Raw genomic sequence first — 19342 nt, 5'->3', positions numbered from 1 at the left:
CACTCGCGAAACTTTGTTCCAACGCTTCTTTGAAACGTAACTGAAAAATTCAACGCGACAAAACGTAGGGTAAACCAACCAGTGAATGATCGAATTGTTGAATCTGTGGACCTTTGAGATTAATACTTGAATACATTTATGTATAACAGCGAAACAACTGTTGAAATTCCTTTTAAATTGATGTTTCTTGAAATTTCAATAAAGATAATTACTTATTCTTATCGTAATCAAAAAGGAATAGTTTTCTAAGTAACGTGTTTCGTAGTTTTGAAAAAAATGGAATTGGTCGGAGTAGCAAAAAAATAATAAAGGTAGTTTTTTAAACTTTTTTTTTGTGAGGCTGTAATGAAAATTCAAAAAACCCGTTTGTGAATTAAGCGTTTATAGCTCAGAGTAACGTTAACCGATTTTGATGCAATTTTAGGCACGTATATCGACAAGGTACTTCAACCTACAAACGGGTTTTTTGAATTTTCATTACAGGCTTACAAAAGAAAGTTTAAAAAACGAACTTTATTATTTTTTTTTTACTATTCTAACCAATTGCATTTGTTTTCAAAACGACGAACACGTCACTTAACTAGGAAACTAATCCTTCTAGCTTCTAAAGAAAAACTCATGTCGTTTGGACCAAATCTAAAAAAATTATGTGATTTTAAAAAGCGTCCAAATCAATTTCTCACCTGCCAATATTTGACCAGTCGGTCATTTACTGGCAGAACGCTTCTGTTTTCAATACCAAAGAATGACCGACAGAAAGTTTAAAACAAAGAATATTTATAATTATTTTTACTGTACATAAAACTAATTTTACTAATTAATGAGATTTTCTTTTCATTGTCATTTAGTTTATAAATAAAAACAATAAATATTATTAGCACAATACATAGTTTTCGAGATTATGTATTTACTGCTTTCGTGCTAAAAATTTGGCGATTCGTGAAACACTGGCTACAGGATAAATTTTAGAAATACTTTTAATAAGAATTGTACTTATCAATGTTTGCTTAATACGCGTAACTAAAAATGTGGGATATTAAAAGTGCAACTACACTCCATTTATAAAAATACAACAATTTTTAAACTAATAATTCACATTTCTTTGCCTAACGGTCATTCACTGGTACGCGGTCAATTACTGGTTGGTTTACCCTACTCCGACCTGCCTTCACCCCCTGGTCCTCCTCTGAACGAAACGCCAGACGAAGCCCGATCTCTGAAAATGCAGGCATGCGTTCCGACCAAAAGCAACAGCACCAGCAGCAAAAAGGGGTGGAGAATGCAAGAGCCGAGGGAGTACAAATGGATGGCTGCTTAACGCGATTTCGCGTGTAAAGGTCAGCGCATGAAAGAGCCTTGCAACGGAAGGGCCGACGCGTAACCGAAATAATGTACCGAGCGATCCACGGGCCCAGCTAGAGAGGGCCGTGGAATTAAACCCCCGAAATAATCGTGGAACCCGAAAGAAACTAGCGCGAGGCTCGTGGGCACGGGGATCAGCGTGGAGAGCTACCGCGGCAGATTAAATTAAGTGGATTACTAAACGGAAAGGGAGATATGCGAAAGTACGGGACGACGACGAAATTCTATCGATTCCTCGACGCGCTGCCAGCAGATATACACGCTTCATCCAGCATGGGGGAAGGATATTGGAAATGGCAATCGAGCATCGTGGGACGCGGTACGAACTGCCACCGCCGCGTCACCACCACCACCAGCTTTGTTCCTACCACCTACCACCGTATTACTCTCGGTGGTTCTGAGCCTCCAAGTCACGCCGGAACAGACAGAGAACGACGACACCTCGAAATGCCATCGGCCGCCCGGGCTTTGTTCCGCTCCTGCGTGCTTTCCTGCTGCCTTGGCATGCAGGTAGCCGATGGCCGACCGCCATCCCTCGAGGCAACGGAACAGATGGGCGCCAGCCTGTTTCAATAATAGAAACTATCGCTGTTATTCGTCGGCACCATTTTACTTTAGCACGAGTTATGACGGGGCAGGTGAACCGACCGACCTGCGCTCCATGTTTCCACCGTTGCGCTGGCAATTCTGACTGACAAATCCTCAGCGGCCCAGAGACCGCACGGAACTTCACAGGCCCAGGAAAGGTGTTCGTCAGCGTGTGACGAGTCCGAGAGTGATTTCGCTTTTTTAATGCGCCACGCTCCGCGTGCCTCGGGGGACGCATCGGCAATCGACGCACGGAAGCGGGGGACAAATGAAACGCGCGCGTTCGATGGACGAGACATTATATTGCCAATAGGGGAAGGGGATGGAAAAAAGGAGAGAAACAACGGAATAACGAGGTTCCATTGATGCCCGATTACGCCGGCAAAGATAGGTACACCTGATAAATTGGCTACAACATGGAGCACCATGGGAATTGAGAGTGCACGACACGGTTTCCCGCTCCCCCGGCTCCAAGTCACGGTGCAGCGAACAAAGAGGAAGGGAGACACGAGGGTGGGTGGTGTCGATGACGGTGACCCCCAAAATGCCAGAGTCGTCCTCGACGTTGGCATCATCGTCGTCGCGCGTGCATAACTTCGTGCTCTCTTGGCTGTGCCAGCAGCCGGCAAGGTATTGATCGGCTGAACCCGCGAGGACCACATGGCGATTCCAACTTCGTGCGACTTCGTGCGAAACCGGCATCCCTCGCGCCTAACATGGCGCCCGTAGGCGGTCACGTGGTCGCCACCCCTGTCACCCACACGACTACCACTAACGCAGCAGGCGCACTCGACCACCACAAGGGATATATGATGCAGCCACCGATTCCTCTCTCTTCCTCCCTTCTTCTTGCCCCTTCCCTCCCGTTCCCTCCGACCAACCTCCGCCGCCTCTCTCCTTCCCTCTATCTCATCGGCCGTGTCCTCTTCAGGGACGGCTTAAATATTTGCACGGCCGGGTTCAATGATATTACAGGAAAATCCTCTGACCGTGTCGCGATAACGAGAGAAATGACCGTACATATTGTTGTTCACACCCTCCCGCGTTAGGAAGGTTACTCTTCCTCGGTTCCGACGCCGCGAAATTCTCGCTAGACCTAATTCTACGATTTTTCACGGACGTTTCAAGGCGACTTCGAGATAGACGAGCACCGGTGGTGCTCGAGACACATGGCTCGTCTCTCCTCTCCAAAATGATCCGTGCTCTAGGTACCTACATATAGGTACATATATCCGGCTGCAGCCAATCTTCCGTCTCCGCGTTCACGACTCGCTTTCCTCTGAAACCACCGCTCGTTCGCCGTTTTTTTTTTTTTTTCTCCACGAACCACTCTGCTCGTATCTCCTTACGATTTTGCGGCAACGCGCGTGCAGGGGCTGGATGCTCGATTGTACAGCTGTTTAACGTGTTCGCTAACTCTTCGAAGAAAGAACGAGCCAACTTTTAACCAATCCCCCCCCCCCCCCCCAAACTTTGGCCTGATTAACAAAAAAGTAACAGAAGCCCGTGCTCCTCGCTCGTATAACTTGATCCGTGGATCGAACGAGTACCTCCGTTGCTCCTCTGCTCGGTAACAAACTACGTCATGTAAATAAACACACACAGAAAGTACGCGTAAATACACGAGCATCCCTTGCGCCGCACCCTTCCACTCTATTCCAATCACGAACGACGCGGTCGTAGTAAGCATTACGTTAAATTGCGCTTTCGAACGGGATGAACTAATTCGATATCTGGATTCGCCCCTGCAAATCTTTCCCTCGCACCACCGCCGCGCCGCTTGCTCTCTTTTTTTTCTTCCGCCAGCCCCAGTCTGGCAGCAGCAGCCCTGCGATCCTGCACCGATGCACACGACCGGTCGATCGTATATACGTGTATCGGACATCTTAAGCCACGATATTAGGAGGAAGCGACGATAGAGGAAGAGCGGGCGAGGCGACAGAATCGGGGATGAAGAGGCAGAAATGCAGACGTAGGAATGAGAGGAGGAGAGAGTGAGAGTGAGAGAAGGGAGCCAAGGGAACAGAGGAGACAAATAAAGGGGAAGAGAGAGAGAGAGAGAGAGAGAGAGAGACAGAGACAGAGACAGAGAGAGAGAGAGAGAGAGAGAGAGAGAGAGAGAGAGAGAGAGAGAGTCGTTTCCGAGAGCAACGGTGCCCGGAGTCGAAGTACCCTCCGGACACCCTCCATTTGTCCCTAGCATTCCCTCCCTTAGCCTTCCGCTATCTCACAACTGACGCATCGTCCTGCAGAACGGAAGTGAGACAGAGGCAGAGACAGAGGCAGGGAGAGAGAAAGGACGATCGATCTTCCAGGATGCCAGTCGTACCGGCGACCGATTGAAAAGCTTCTGATTCGTGACTCGAGGCGAGAAATCCTGACTGGTTAAGGGGCGGGCGATCGGTCAACGAGGTACAAAGACCGCCGCGAGTCCCAGCGATTTTTAAATGCGGCCGCTCCGCACCGCTCGTTATCGAATATCTCACAATACCCTCCGACCACGGCCGTCGTTGAATCGATCACGTTTACCCGGTATTCTACACATTCGACCAGTGAAAATGTTCGTGCTTGGCGCCGTCTCACGCGTGTCTCGAGTAGGCGAGACTCTAGCGGCGGAGGAGCCGCCACCGCGCGCGTCACCGGAAGCGGACCGAAAAACACGAGGTCGATCGGGTGAAGAGGGATCGCCCGGAGGTACGCTTTAGGAATTATCGGACGGGGGAAAGAGGGCGGAGTGGCTTAAAAACGACGTTGCTTGCCAGGGGATAGGGAGACCGCCTTTAGTCTACAGAGAGGGTTGCACCGCGAGAGGCTATATCTGGGCGATTTCGAGGGAGCACCGGGGAAATTAATAACGCGACGTGTACGCGACCGCGTGTGCGAAAGCAATGTTACAGGAGAAGGATCGTGTACACAAGGCTCGCGACTAGATAGACAGGATACGCGTCGCGGTAACGCATCCCGCAGGACACTCGGGAGACCGATCGATCTCGCAGGACACGAGTCACCGTTCAACGGCAATGACCGCTGAAATGCAACGACAATATTCCACTGGCCATTAATGGGGCGGCTAAGTGTATTAAACGCTCTGCTACCAAGCTGTGCAAAGATCCTTTGCATAGCTCCTTTTTACCGTACGCGCGGGTGGGGTATACGCGTAATGGATTCCCAGTTGCGCGCGACGGCCACGGCGCGTTCGCGAAACAAAGCCCCGCTAAAATGCCACGGTATTAGGTACGCTTATTTATCGCCGACTGCCGACGATCGTCGCAATTATTCCCGCGGCAACTTCGAATCGGAGATCACCGCCGCCTCGCCAATTTACGACAAACGGGGGAGCCGTTTCGAACTCTGTCGGCGTTAATTAACGTAATACGCGGTCGCGATTTCCTATGAAATATCCGTGGATCCGCGAGGGAGGACTTCTGCCGCGGTGTGCGCAGGCTTCCCGGCTTAACGGAGGAGCTCCATTAATGGTTAACGCGTGGAATCGTAATCGAAAAATTACTGCGCCGATAAATAACCGGCAGTGGTTCCGCGACGCGCCGAACGAAAGTATTCCGGCTCGGCGAGCCGAGTTTTCCCCCCGAAAAAAACTCGTCCGACCTCGTAAGTTGGCCGTTCGGTATATAACCCCCGCCGAGAGAGCGCTTCCGTTCCTTAATTGACGCACGAAAGCGTACGACCGCTTTCGGAGGAAGATCGGTAGAACGAAGTTTAAAATCGTCCTGGGATCCCGTGTAATCTGTTCGAGGGGAACATTCCGAGGTGAAACGACTCGTACGCTTTCTCTCGGCTCGGAGTGGACTGGGCGAAAAGAATATTCCAAAGATCCTCTCACCCCCGGCCGCTTGCCTCCCCCCCCCCCAGCCCCTCAACTTTCGCTGAGCTTGAGGAAAAAATCTACCTGCTCCTCCATTTCGACTTGGTCGCTGCGCGAACAAATTAATCGCCACATTGGAGTTGGTCGATCGAAAGCATGATAATCGTAATTCCGCGCAAACTTTCTCAGCCGACCAGCCGGTGCGGCGGAAAGCTTTTAAAGATCTTAACGATACTCGCGAAGGGACTAAAGGAGGGCTCCGCTGAAAAGGAGAAACGCGGGGAGGGAAGACGGCCGCAATCGGTAATGGGGGAGGGAAAAGCGCGAACAGAGTAGACAGAAGCTCCAAGTTTAGAAACGCAAGTAGAAAGAGAAACGGGGCGGAGGGTGGAAGGAGGACGAGCCACTCGTATTGATCCGCCAGATACGCTCGATTAAACCGCAAATTGCAACGGATTGGCGTAAGTTACAGCCCGGCAAGACTACTAATACCAAAGTGCAGTGGTTTCGCGATGCTGCCGGAAGCTGCTGATAGCGACGGCAGCCGCGGCGCGGCGTCTGGTATTCGACTGACGTGGCGGGGCTGCGTGTGTAGGGAGCTCGTCTGCCAGAGCGTATCAACGCGAGTAAACCAGACACACGTTGGACGCAAAGGCCACAGCTATCGGATAAACTCTGCGACGCGAGATGAGGTTAACCGTCTCGGTAATTTCATCCACCGCGATTTACAGAATCGTGTAATCCCCTAAGACGGCCGCACAGCTTCCGCGAAGAATTCAATTCGAAACTCGATTAAAGGGGGACTCGAGGAAAAACTCGAAAGCAAAGGGACGTATCAACTAGCCAGTATCTGGTGCAGCATGTGCACGCGATAGCAACGGGGGCGGGGGCGGCGCTGGACGTACGTCCAACGATTACGTCACGGCAAAATCGCCAGCGAAAATCAACAATAGAGAAAAACCGATGTAATCGAGTTTGCGAGACTTGCTCCCGGAACGACGCGACGTCACGTACGATTCTCCCTCTCCTTTTTATCTTCCTGCCAACCCACCCTCGCCCCCTTTCTTGCTGCCCCCTCGGTCTTGGCCCACCGCAGTTCCATTTTCAGCCGCGTGGCTTCGCCTTCCTCCTCCGTATACATACCCTCCACTAATTCGTCGTCGCGCTAAATTAATTATGCATTGCTTTAGTTAGAAATCGACGTTCGCCCGTTCGCGGGTAGCGTGCTTTCCCTCGAATGTGATTATAAGCAGAGAAATTGTTTGGACTCACAGCGGATTCGAACGATTAACTAACTATCTATGCTTCCGATCGCGGAATAAATTCGGGCCTTTTAATAATCCAACGGTCCACCCGGAAATTATCCGCTTAATGGTATTGGAAGTCAGCCGGGAGCTGGTCTGATTTGCGGAAAATCGATTTTTTTCTCAGGCGAGCTTTTGTTCGCCGCCACGTAACTGCGGGCCGCGGGGGTGTGGGTATGTACATTGCCTGGATGATGCGATTCTCTCGATTCAATTTTCCTATCGCGGATACTTTGCCGAGAAGCAGCGACACAATGGTCCCTCGCAAGAATCAACTTCATAAACAGCCGGTGGAGAAGGGTTGTTTGCAACAACGTAAACTCTAGCTCCTCTCGGTGTTACGCACAAGGGAATAAGCGCACCGCAGGATCCGTGCTAGAGGCAACGTTCCCAGCGCAAGTTTACCAACGCTCGCAACTGTGTCGCGTCGCGTTGCATCTCGGAGATTATTTACAGCTGGAAGGCTGCGCAAGGCAATTATCCCCGCCCGATCTCCAATGCCGACAGATTATTTTTATTCCACCAGAATATTGTTCTATTTACCCGGTCGGTGGTTAAGTTTGATTGGCCGAGCGCGCCACGGTGGACGGGGCTCGACCTTCGCATTAAGGCTAGACCGTACTACTAATGGCCCTTTTCGTTCCACCCTGTCCCAGCGAGCGTCTCCCCCAAGCCACTACGGGGGCTGCTACCGTTGCTTTCGGATCCGAATTGATTGGACTGTGAATCGTACGGCCTGAATTATTCATACTTTGTCCGCCGATAAACCAATTTCTGTGCCGGCCAAATCGAGGAGGAAAAGATCGGCTCGCCACGCGACGCACGGACGACGTCCAACAACCCGGGAACAAAGGGCAGAACGAGCGGCCAACGATCCAGACGCGCCGCGCGAGTAAAAGAAAGGAAAAAAAATATATATATGCACCTATATAAAAGGGAGCACGCGCGTGAGTGTAGGTGGCAGGTCAGTTAACTTTGCCGGGGAGAGATCATCGGACGAGCTACGACGCTATTTAATTTTATCATTCGATCTAATGACGCGGAAGATGCCTCCGACAAGGAATATAGACAGGCCGCGCTGCGCGCTGCCCTGTAGCTTTATCGAGTGCACGATGACCGAAAGCGCGAGGAAAAACGAACGGGGAGGAATCTCGTTAACCTCCTCCTCGGTCCTTTTTTCTAGCGTGCCTCGTTATCGGCACTCTCGCCTTCCAGAAGCGATATTTTAATCTGTAGGTTAAGGACACGCGAATAACTAGGCACCCACGGGTCGCTTTCCCTTTGACGCGATTTAGCGCCATACTGGGGAAATGATGACGAAGCAGCTGATGCTAAAAGAGGATGCTCAGCGGACTAATCAACTTTGATTATCTCCAACGAGTCGCGTCTTCCTTTTGCTTGCCCCCGGTTGTTATATTCGCCGGTACAAACCGCCTCGGAGTTTACTTTATTCGGTGGCTCTTATCGGGAAATTCTATTAATGCATCGAGGGTCGTCGTTCGCTTTGAAGTAGGGGCTGGAGGTTATGAGAGCAAGCGATATAGCGATTGGAAGGAAGTTTCTGGAGCAGGGGTGGCGGGCGCGCCGTCTCGATATTAAAGAATTCGCCAAGTTTCGAGTCGATAATAAAATCGCCAACTAATCATCTGTCCGTCAGCTCGGCCGGAGGGAGGGGGCGCATTACCGAGGACGGGGCGAATCGTCAGAAATGACGCGAGAGGAACTCCATCCAAGTTTCGCGGCGGGAATCGTATTTACGAGGATTCTTCCTCCCGCTGATCCCCGGGACGCTCGCGATCTCGAGTCAACACCCACGATAAGAGGACACTTTTGCTTGTACTCGTCGACAACGAAGGAACCGCTCCGCCTCGCTCCCGGCGCGGAGGCAGCCGCTGCTTTTGACCTTTTGCTTTTCCCGGATCGAGCATAGCAAGGGGGGATCTTCTCGACAAAAGATTTATGAACCCCTCGGCAATGCCAGTATGCTACTTATTCTATCGTCGAGTACACACTCGAGGCTGACAAAAAATGCGAGGGTGGTATGTACACGCCAACGATCCTCAAAGAGAAATCTTAAAAAGGGCCGACCCTCGTCGTCTGGTATCGAATCAATCATTTCCAGGCTCGCGAGCTCCTACACCTTGCCAATTGTCTGGCATTAATCTACGCCGGATTCGCGTTCCTCACCTCCGCGCCCCGCCAGCCTGCGCCCGCGATAGGATCCTCCAGCGTGTGTAACGAGCCGGCGGCGACCCAGGTTCGTCAAACGGTGTTTGCACACTCGTCCGTCGACCGTAGGTGTCCCTTGGCGAGGAGGGCACTCGCGCGGGTTGCGAGCGAAGCGAAAGGTCGATTCTTTCCTGGCCGTTTGACGCGGCGTAACGTGCCAAAGCTGCGAAAGTGGAATTACGTTTCACGGTTCTGAAGCGCGCGCGGAGTCAATTGACACGATTCCCAGTAATTTTAGCCGGTGGTTAGACCGAGGTCAGGTTATACGCGCCGGGTCGCGTACACGGTATGCTGAAACTAATCATAATGTATCCTCTCTCATCGGTTGGGAGCCGCGCTGTGATTGGTCCGCTGCGGTATTCCTCGCTGCCAGATAAAGTTACCGTAATATGGATTAACTGGCCGCTACAGCCCATATCCCGATCCGACGCTCCCATTCGACTGCGATGCAGTAATGAACTCGTAACCGGCGCTATTATCAACCGCGGGCTTCGAACCGCCCCGGTGTCTTTTAATCACGCATCCGCGTAAATGCATAAACGACGTATTACGAGGCCAACGGCTGGCTCTCGTCGCAATCCTCCGCCGTCCATTCATCCTTAATTCGATGGCTGCCTTTCCCCCGCCAACCAACCCCCCCCCCGCCCCGCACCCCTCTAGTTTCTCGCTCGAAATTTCGGGCGAGCATCGCGAGCGACGCGCTCCATCGTTATTATCGACCCGTTCGCTTTTCGACCAGCAAACGGAGCGGCGCGCGTGGTTCCAGCCCAGTGATCTCCCTTTTATCGGAAACAACGCATCGAGGCGGCCGCTGCACTCGGCCGCGATCGCGATCGGCGCCACGGTTTCCATTTTAAAACGTCCTGTCCCCCGACGGAGTATCCGAGACCTTGATTTACGACGTTCCAAAGGCGCGCGGATATTTCACCCGTTTTTTCCCCCAGGGGTTGCGCCTTTTTTTTTTTTTTTAACTGGGAACCACCGCGCGACCGATCGTCGACGCCACTCGTTGGACAGACGAGCAGGAGCTCCATTCTCCCGCGGCCGTTGAAATATCGCGGCGCGTCGATGATTTTTACGTTTCGGGGCCAACGATCCGGAAGATAAAAGCGTGCACGGGAACGGTTCGCGAAACGGCGAGGCCGCGGGCTAAACCTTTAACAGCTATGGATGCTCAGCGGGTCGCGTATTCGGAATTAGAGCCGGATGCTTCCCTTTTCCCTTCCAGGATAATCCCTTTTCTCGGTTCTATGTGCTCGCGCCACTACCGCTGTGTACTTTCATTACGCTTGCATACATATACGAATTCATTACGGTACAATCTCCCGGCCATCATCTATTTTCGAACGACTGTCTGCTCCGCGGTGGAAACGAGCAGCCAAAGAGCAGCGTAAAGAGAATTTAATTGGCAGATAATTGGCTAACGGTATTAGCGTAAATCGCGGAGCGCGGCCGAGTAAAAATACGGAGCAGCCGGCCGTGGAATCGTAACAAACAGCCGTGGAAAATGTTGCATCAGCGAAGGCGAGTCACTGCCGCGGCGCTCTCTCCTCGTAACGGCAATATGCATTTCCCGGGGATTACAATTTCGGTTCTGCGGCGTGGTTTTCCCAGTTGTAGAATTAGCAGAAATTCTGGCTCAGTGAGCAAAACAGTAGCGTTGCCGCAATGCCAGTGGCGTATTAATAACACGTGCTTCGTGTAATTTCAATTCCTGCCGCGCATCCCGTTCGACCGCCCTCGGATCCGCCCCGCCATTGGAAAATACGCGGACGAAATTCATAACGACCTAATGAGCCTGCGTTCCGGCTTACTGGCGTTGTACTTTCGCTGCCGGTAGCACGCTACGAAGGTGCTATGTTAATATCGTAAGGGACGTTGCGCTGCGAGCGAACGCGGTGCAAAGGAGCGCCGTGACCCCGTAATCGCGCGATCAACTCGGCGCTTACGCAACAACAAATGAATATACCTAAGTAAGCATTTGAGGTTCGGTCTATCGAGTGACTGACCAATTTCCAGAACGAATCCTGTGAGATACGAGTAGGGGAGACCGGGGCTAGTTGACTAACGAGGTCAGTTGACTAATTCCCTTTAATTGTTGTATTATGTTATAAATTATGCCGCGATTCGCGATATCGAAGCATATGGATGAGCTTGCCATTTAATGTGTCACCGTGACAAAAACTTGCGTGTTCTATCAGTGAGAATGAAAAATCTTAAAAGGTCGGCGAGAAGTAAATATTTTTGTTTCGACTGTTTATGAATTTTTGTCCACTAAGTATTGCTGGATGTTTTTTCATGAATATTTTGTGGAAACGTGATACATTGACTATAATTTAGGGTATTTTATTTTATCCGGTGCGTAGAGAAAAATCGCACTTTTTATCCTCAAGATGCAGTCGAGGCAAAGAGTCTAACTGCTCAAATCCACTTCCTCCACCACAAATTCCTCGAAACGCATCCCTACCAGTTTTACATCCTATCCTCCCTTCAAACTCTCAGGTCTTCCAAATAGACCATAACAAACAAGTAGCATATAATTACAGTATCTAGCACCATGATACGTAATAAAAAACATAACAGTGTGAAGGAGTGAAAACAATAAAGAAAAATTTGTAGGATATATGTACGTAGGATTATTTGTCGTAGGATATATACGTACGCCTTTCGTATACTATATTGATGGAATTGACTGCGTATATATATATATATATATATATATACGCCTTTCGCAGGCGAAGGGTTAAAACTGAAAAGTAAATGTCAAGTCAACTAACCCCATCATATTTCGCAATTAACCCCACAGCCGGTGTTAGTTGACTTATTCGTCTCACTACTCTAAATGTAATTAAAACTACGACCTAGACTAAATTAAAACAATTAAAAAAATTAAGCCTGTATACCTAATGAAATTTGTAAACTTTCGGTGCGCAACAAGTGAAAAAAATACCAATGGTCTATTTATAAAAATTATAAATGTTAAAAACTAGCCAACTAGCCCCGGCCTCCCCTACGTTTACGTCCAGGTGACCAAGGGTGAGAAGATTTACTGAAAATTCTCTGGGGGCTGCTGGAAATGAGTTTGCGAGGTGCGCGGGGCCTTCCCACGCTTATCTCGCGAAGCAAAGGCGAGTCTGGGGTTTCCAAAGCCAACTGGAATCCGAGTGAACGACAGAGAGGAATCACTTCACTCTGCGCTCTACTACCTTGGAGACAACGTCGTCAAGCTTTTTATACCCGGCCGGGGCGCGCACGCTGTACGCGTGTCACTGGAGTACAGACTCCGCGGCGCGACCGGTGGAACGGTGCACTCACCTCGGAGCAATTTATTTCGCTGTTCCTCTCGCCAAAATATCGTTGCGCCGCGGAAAGAATGATGGATGTTGGGCGTCGGTGGCGTCGGTCGGGTCGCGCGACTGCGAAACACGCCGAGTGCCGTTAAGGTTGAGTGGCTCGAATGTGGGACGCTTTGTACTCTCTCGCGTCGCTCGTTGCTTCGCTCGGTTTTCTCCTCGCGTCGTCGAACCCCGGCCTTGACGACACACGCTCGCCACCGGCGGGGATCTACGCGACGCCCCCGCGTGTCCGAGATGACGATCGACTCGTTGCTTTTTAATTACGGCCAGACACTTTAATCCGTCACGCTCGAGCGAGCGTCTTTTTCCAACCCCGGGATCCGGAGGAGATAAACGAGCGATCGGACGCTCTGTCGAGCAGAACGGGACACGGATCGGGAACCGGTGAAATCGATACGGCGTCGAGTTTTTCTCCGAACCACGGTTATATCGCGGGCTTTAATCATTTAAACGGGACACGCTGGTCGATAGCTTTTATATCCTTTCTCAGTAGCCAGCGTGTATGTACAGAGTCCCGTTATGCCGCTGATTAGGGCTCGCAGTCACCGAGTTGCATATACAGCAACCCTCGCGCTAAGGGTGAAACAATACCGAGTGGGGGAAGGTCCATGACCCTGCACCCGGTGCAACTTCCGTTCCGCATCGGCGTTCGAATGGTCGACGCGCGTGTTGCGCGCAAGAAAACGGGCAACTACAGCTTTTTCCCTCCCGAGGAGTCAGGGAGAGAGCTCCATTCCCAGGAATTTTAATACTTTTCCGCGAGTGTACTCGTTACTGCCGACCAACATCGCTCGCGCTACCACAGACACTCTCTTCCTGTACGATCGATACGCAGGGAGCAAAGGAATTCGAAACAGCAAATACGAGGCGACAGGTCTTAATCCTCGGATTTTCCTGTGCTCAGAACATGCTGACCCTTCCCATTTCGTTTCGCGGAAGACGTCCTTTGTCACCGTTTCAGTCTACACTCAACTGGTCTCTGTGGTCGAGAAATCGAGACGAAGGAAACTCGATCTAATCGCGCACCTATCTATATCATACGTGGTATATCGCGCGGATATGATCGTGGCGCGTGAGAGTCCCAGGAATCGGACGGCCGATAGCCGCGCCTGGCGACTCGAAAGGAATCGCCGGCATCACAAAGCCTACTTAGTATAATCGTGAAGTTTGGATCGTGCACTCACCGAGCTGGACGTACATCTTCGGCCTGATGTTCTCCTGCCACGCTGCGAACGCCAGGGTGACAGTGGCGACGAGGCACCAGCAGGACAGCACAGGATGCATCCTCGTTTCCAAGATGGTACGCCTCATCTTCTCTCGGATGGCTTGAACGGTGCCGGGAACGTGCCAGGGTTCGTGGCCTTCTCCTCGGGGGTCACGAAACGTAGAACCTCCGTATTTAACTCACGAATACCGCACCAACCACCGGCACTCTTTACTCCTCGGCAGGCACAGCCGTCGACTTTCGTACAACGACGGAAGGAGAAAGGACGTGTTTCTATCACTCTCTTTTCCCTCCCTTTCTCTCTGCACTCACTGCAGCAGAAGGTGCGAGGGTGCCGCAGTCACGTGCAGCGCGTTCCTCCTCGTTGTCGCAGCCGTTGTCCTCCGGCTCTGTTCACGCATGTTTCCTTCGGGACGACCGGCTTCCTGGTCGCGCACATTCACGAGAATCGACCGCGGCGTGCTCGCACGCGCCTTCGCGAACCCGAAAATCGGCGAGACCGTGCGTTGACGAGGGAAAATGGACAGCGGAGAGGCTACGATCGAGGAAAGAGGAGACAGAGAGAGAGAGAGAGATACAGAGAGAGAGAAAGAGAGAGAGAGAGAGAGAGAGAGAGAGAGAGAAAGGGCAGGCAATGATACTGCGTGCACGTATGGGCGATCGTGTGTCTCTCTCTCCCTCTTGGTACACCGTGCTATCACTTAGAGGATAACGCACAACCGAATGACGCGCACCTAACAACGGTCGCCGTCACACTGACAACGCGCCGCCCCACTCAAGCCATTGCCAGTTGAACGCGCAGCCGCCACGTCGTGCCGCGCCACGCAGTCCTCTGTCCGTTTCTCTCCTCTACGCTTCGCTCCGCACCGCGTATGCGTGCTTACACGCCACCACCGCACGCACACCTACGCCTCTTACGCACGTGGGTAAGAGTAAGAGGCACCGGCCGGCCGGAGAATAGGGGGCAGTGGATGCGGAAAAAAGGAGTTGGAGAGACACGCGGAGGGGGAGAGAGAGAGAGAGAGGGAGGAGATAGGTACACAGGAGACACCGGGCAAGCGCCGAATTTCAACCCCACCACCCCCGCGACACGATCACGCCGTCGTCCTCCTCGACGTCCTCGTTGTCGTCGGTATCTCGTCGGCGGTACTGCAGCGCCGCCAATCTGCAACGAAAAGAAAAAGAAAACGGGAATAAGGGCTCGTTACTCGTTGCAACTTTGATGCTATCATTTTTCGTCCTGCTTGCTTGCGAAACGTTATCGCCGGCCGATTACAGCAACATGCATCGATTAAAGGGGAGAGGCAGACACGTGGTAAGGGTGGTTTGCCTCTTTTTTTTTGTTCACCGTGATCCTATTAGAGGCGGTAAATTTTCGGGGTACTCGCGCCGCCTTGCCTAGATTGTGTTAACGTCGGGGGAGTTTAACGAGTTACGCCGCTTCCGCGACAGAAGCAATTACGATAGAACCTCCGTCATTCGAACGGCCGCGGACGGAGAAGTTGCTTCTCCAGCGCGGATCATTCCACGTTTTAGGTGAAACAACAATTTAGTCTGTACACGCTTGAATTTCGGGGGCCAGCACGGAGGCGCAAGCGTGCCCGAACGCTGCGGATGTTTTTCCGCGGACTGTCCCGATATTATTTCTTGACCCGAATTCCAGCCAAACAGTCATTTGCAGCGCCGCGGCGCGGATTTCGGCACGCTTTATTTGCGCGATGCATGCTGAGAGAGCGTAATAAACGCGTGGCTAACGATCATCTCGTTACGTCGCCCGTGTACACCAAGTTTTGCGGATATTCGCGGAAGGATGGTAACATCAAAACGCCCGTGTTTATTTAATAAACGCTCCCATCGACGCTTCTACGCGCGGATGATTTCCATCGGTGTTTCCAGCGCGGGGGAAAAAAAGGTAATCCGGTGCAATCAAGCCGCGTTCAAATTATTTTTCCGCGGAAAGTTTGCTGGCGGAACGATAACGACGTTAGCCCGAGCATCAGCGGTTGCCCGGCGAATTTTTCGTACAGCTATCTGTATGCGTCGCATGTCGCGCGACGCTGCGTCCGCGACATTGACAGTGTTCGTTAATTCGCCGAATTAAAAGTAGCATGGCGTACATCGAACTCCTAATTCCCGCGCCTGTCACTGGTTGTACGTGCACCAAGGAGAGTGCATCCTGGGCCCGGCCACGATGCATTCGAACTCGGTCAACCCTGCTCCGTGTGTACACAGTAGGGTGGTTCTTATTTACTCTTGGTAAAATTTTTTTTCAGGATTTTCTTCGGAGCACCCTCTAGAATAGTTACAAATAATTAAAAAAAATCCGTGGAAAGTTTGAGCTCGATCGGATAACGGAAAAGGGTGCTCCTGGGCCCTTAAATATTTAAATCATTATTTAACAGCTCCCGAAGTCGATTTTATATGATATCCTCCAAGTTATTGATTAAATAAAAAGATATGTCAAACAAAAGTTGTAGATCCCGACAAGGAGCATCTTTTATGTTTTGTTACTTTTTCTCGTTAGACAAACAGTTTTCGAAAAAAGTCCGGGAAACTAAAGAAAAACAAACTTTTTTTCCCTCAAATTTTGAAAGTTTAAATGCTTCTAGAACAATTATTATTTATGAAGGCGAATAAAAAAATGGAATTTTTATTTTCGAGGACTATTTTTTAAACATTTAACGGTGAGGGGCATATACCGAAATATGCAAAAAATATAAAAAAAAATAATGGACAATCGGTCGCGACCGATGAAATATTAGTAAAAAGAAAAGGGACAGGTACGAAGCTTTTGTCGGTGATCGATCTCGTTAGGGAGAGGCACAGAATGCTCGTCATTCCCCTGAAAATACACTCGATCGCCCGAGAAACCCTTTGGCTTTGGCTTCCGCGCGGCAACGCAAAGATCGAGTGGCACGCTAGTTTAAATAAATCCTTATCGACGCAATGGCAGCAGGCCCCGAGTCTTCTTCAGAGAAATCACGTTGCCGGCACGTTCGACGACGCGTCATTGGATAACTCGCTCGCGAATCGGAAAAGGTGAAGCCCACTTTACGTGCTGCGTCGGAGAAGCTTTTATTCTCCACTTTTCTTGCTTAAAAGCTATGCACCGTATACAAGAACGATCAAAGGCAATAGAAGGAGAGACGCTCTCTGAAGGGGCACGAAAGGGTGCGCTCAAGGATCCCGTTCAAGGGACCGAGGAGTCGAAGGGCGGCGAGAGATACGCTGGCAAAATCGTCCCGCGAGACCAAAGATTCTGTCCGCGCCGACTTTTCTTCTGCTTAACGTTACGCACCTCGCATTTTCTCGCTGGATAAGCGCGGCTCGCGATACGCGTCCCTACAAAAGGCAAGAGGTGGCAGAGGAAGGATCGATATTCCAATGGCTGAAGAAATCTTACTGGGGGAAAGTATACATATAGGTGCGCGTCAGACCCAGAGGGGTGGAAACTAGAATGAAACAATCGATGACCAGTCGTATCTAATTCGGTCCTATCCAAGTTGTAGCTACGAACTTCTATATCGAGCTTCCCCACTTCCTCAAATATTCCGTCATAGATTCGTGCAGGGTTACAAGCACGCCTAATTAAATCTCCCGCAAGACACCGTGCAATTACAGCGGCAGCCGGTAATGATGCGATTTAACGTCGGTTCTTACGCGGCGAGGGTCACCCCGGAACCGTGCATTTCCATTTGCCGCGGGATTGGCAAGGGTTGAGCGTGCCCCAGCCCGGCACACGAGAATGTGGGTTAAAAAAATAAAAACCCATAAAATGGTCCCGCGAGAGTGCCTTCCTCCCGAGTCGATTTTCGGCGCGACGAGCACCGACGCGACGCGCGGAGGGAAAAAGTGCCAGCAGCCTGTCCGTGTTCCCAGAAAAAGAAGGGCCGCCGACAGCGGGAGAGGACGGAAGGGGATCGATAGCCGAACAACGAGGAAAATCCCCGATGGAAAACGCGTGGAAACGCGGATACGTTGCTCTGCCACTCGTCACGAAGGGTGAGGGAGGGCAAAAGTCGCGGCAGAGGCAGAAGCGGAGGCAGCCAGTCGAGCGATCGAAGGGCGTGGAACAAAACCCAATTAAGTCCGTCCAAGTCCAACTTCCGTCGGGCCGTTACATGAAAAACATTTTCTGGGTGAAACTGGTTAGGCCATTTAAGCTGAGTCCGCGTATACCATCGGGCTACCGTCGCTGAATACCGGCTTAAAGAGAAAGAGAGAGGGAGAGACAGAGAGAAAAAGAGAGAGAGAGAGAGAGAGAGAGAGAGAAAATGGAGGAAAAAAGTTGCGCAGGAAAAACGCTTTCTAGATGGTTAGACCATTGAAACGGAGTTCGCATACGACGGACGAATTGGGAATACCAGCGGCGGAAAAAGGAACTCCAAGGGACCGACAATCTATTGTTTCGGTCTAGCCACTTGAAACGTTTAATCGAAAATAAACCTCGACGTTCGCTCTATCTTTGCATAGGAGCATCGAAAGCTCTCCTCGCCGTAGGATATTTTAATCATCGACTATCGTTCCGGTAAGACCTGCCTGCGCAGGAATACACGCGGCATTCATGCCCCTGCTTAACATATTTTTAAAGCGAATCACGAGTGCTCGACGTCCGCTCGAAACTCTTCCAAACGCGCCTAACGAGCGAACCAATCAACTAACTCTAATTCCAGGGTATTTGGGTGTACCGGAGAGATGGTATGTAACACCCATCGACGTCGACGGCGTTTCAATGGGCCGCGGGCGCAGCCGAAATCGTTCGCCGACCGGCAGAGACCATTCGAGATTGAAAATCCTTTGGCGAAGGATAGATATGGGTACATCGGTGACCTACAAGAAATGTACTCACCGCCGCGGCGTGTGCGCGGCACGCTCGTTACCGCGACAGCTCCGCACGCCCGCCTTTGACCGCACAAACGCAAAAGTAATCTCCCCTGTCACCTGTCGCTCATCGGCGAAATACTCGATGAATCCTCGGTCGCGCGTAGGCGTTTTTATCGACGCTATCCTCGGGGGTATTCCTCTCGCAGCCTTTTTTTCTTCACCGCTGCCCCTCGTCATCGCGCGCTCCAAGGATTCGACCTTCGATTAAAAGCCATTCGAAACGTTCTAGCCCCGGACTTGGGGGGGAGGGGGTGGAAATCGATGGCACGCCAGGTTAGCAGGAATAAAAGGAAAGACGGGGAATACTAGAGCGATTCTAAGGGACGTTTTTCAAAGAGGGTCCGCCCTGCTTGGAATTGTCGACGCCCTGGCGAAACACCCCGTGTAACGTATATCTCGGGCTCGATAAGACTTTCAGCTGACGATCGCCCAGCAGTTCTGTTCAACGTCGCAGCTTCGTTTATCTTGGGGTGTCGTTTCCGTTTGGAATTTTTAAGGGGAGCTAAACTGGGCGCGCCTCAATTACCGCTTACGAGACGCAAAGTCTTTTCGAGATTTCAGGGGGTTGGCG

At 51.1% G+C, this 19342-nt stretch overlaps 1 protein-coding gene across 2 annotated transcripts in view; it reads right to left on the bottom strand.

The window, feature by feature from the left end:
• The window catches only part of Sema1a (semaphorin 1a), a 176850-nt gene that overhangs the window by 132960 nt on the left and 24548 nt on the right, over positions 1-19342 (bottom strand). For both annotated transcript variants that reach the window (XM_076813103.1, XM_076813101.1), the window contains exon 2: positions 13847-15052. In XM_076813103.1, the coding sequence (XP_076669218.1) occupies positions 13847-13973 (127 nt within the window). In that variant the 5' untranslated portion in view covers positions 13974-15052. The remainder of the gene's footprint in view (positions 1-13846; positions 15053-19342) is intronic.

The sequence above is a fragment of the Andrena cerasifolii genome, chromosome 5 (assembly GCF_050908995.1).
Source record: "Andrena cerasifolii isolate SP2316 chromosome 5, iyAndCera1_principal, whole genome shotgun sequence".
NCBI classification, from domain to species: domain Eukaryota; kingdom Metazoa; phylum Arthropoda; class Insecta; order Hymenoptera; family Andrenidae; genus Andrena; species Andrena cerasifolii.
Note: the sequence above shows the minus strand (reverse complement) of the source record. Positions and strands in the feature narration are given on the sequence as shown.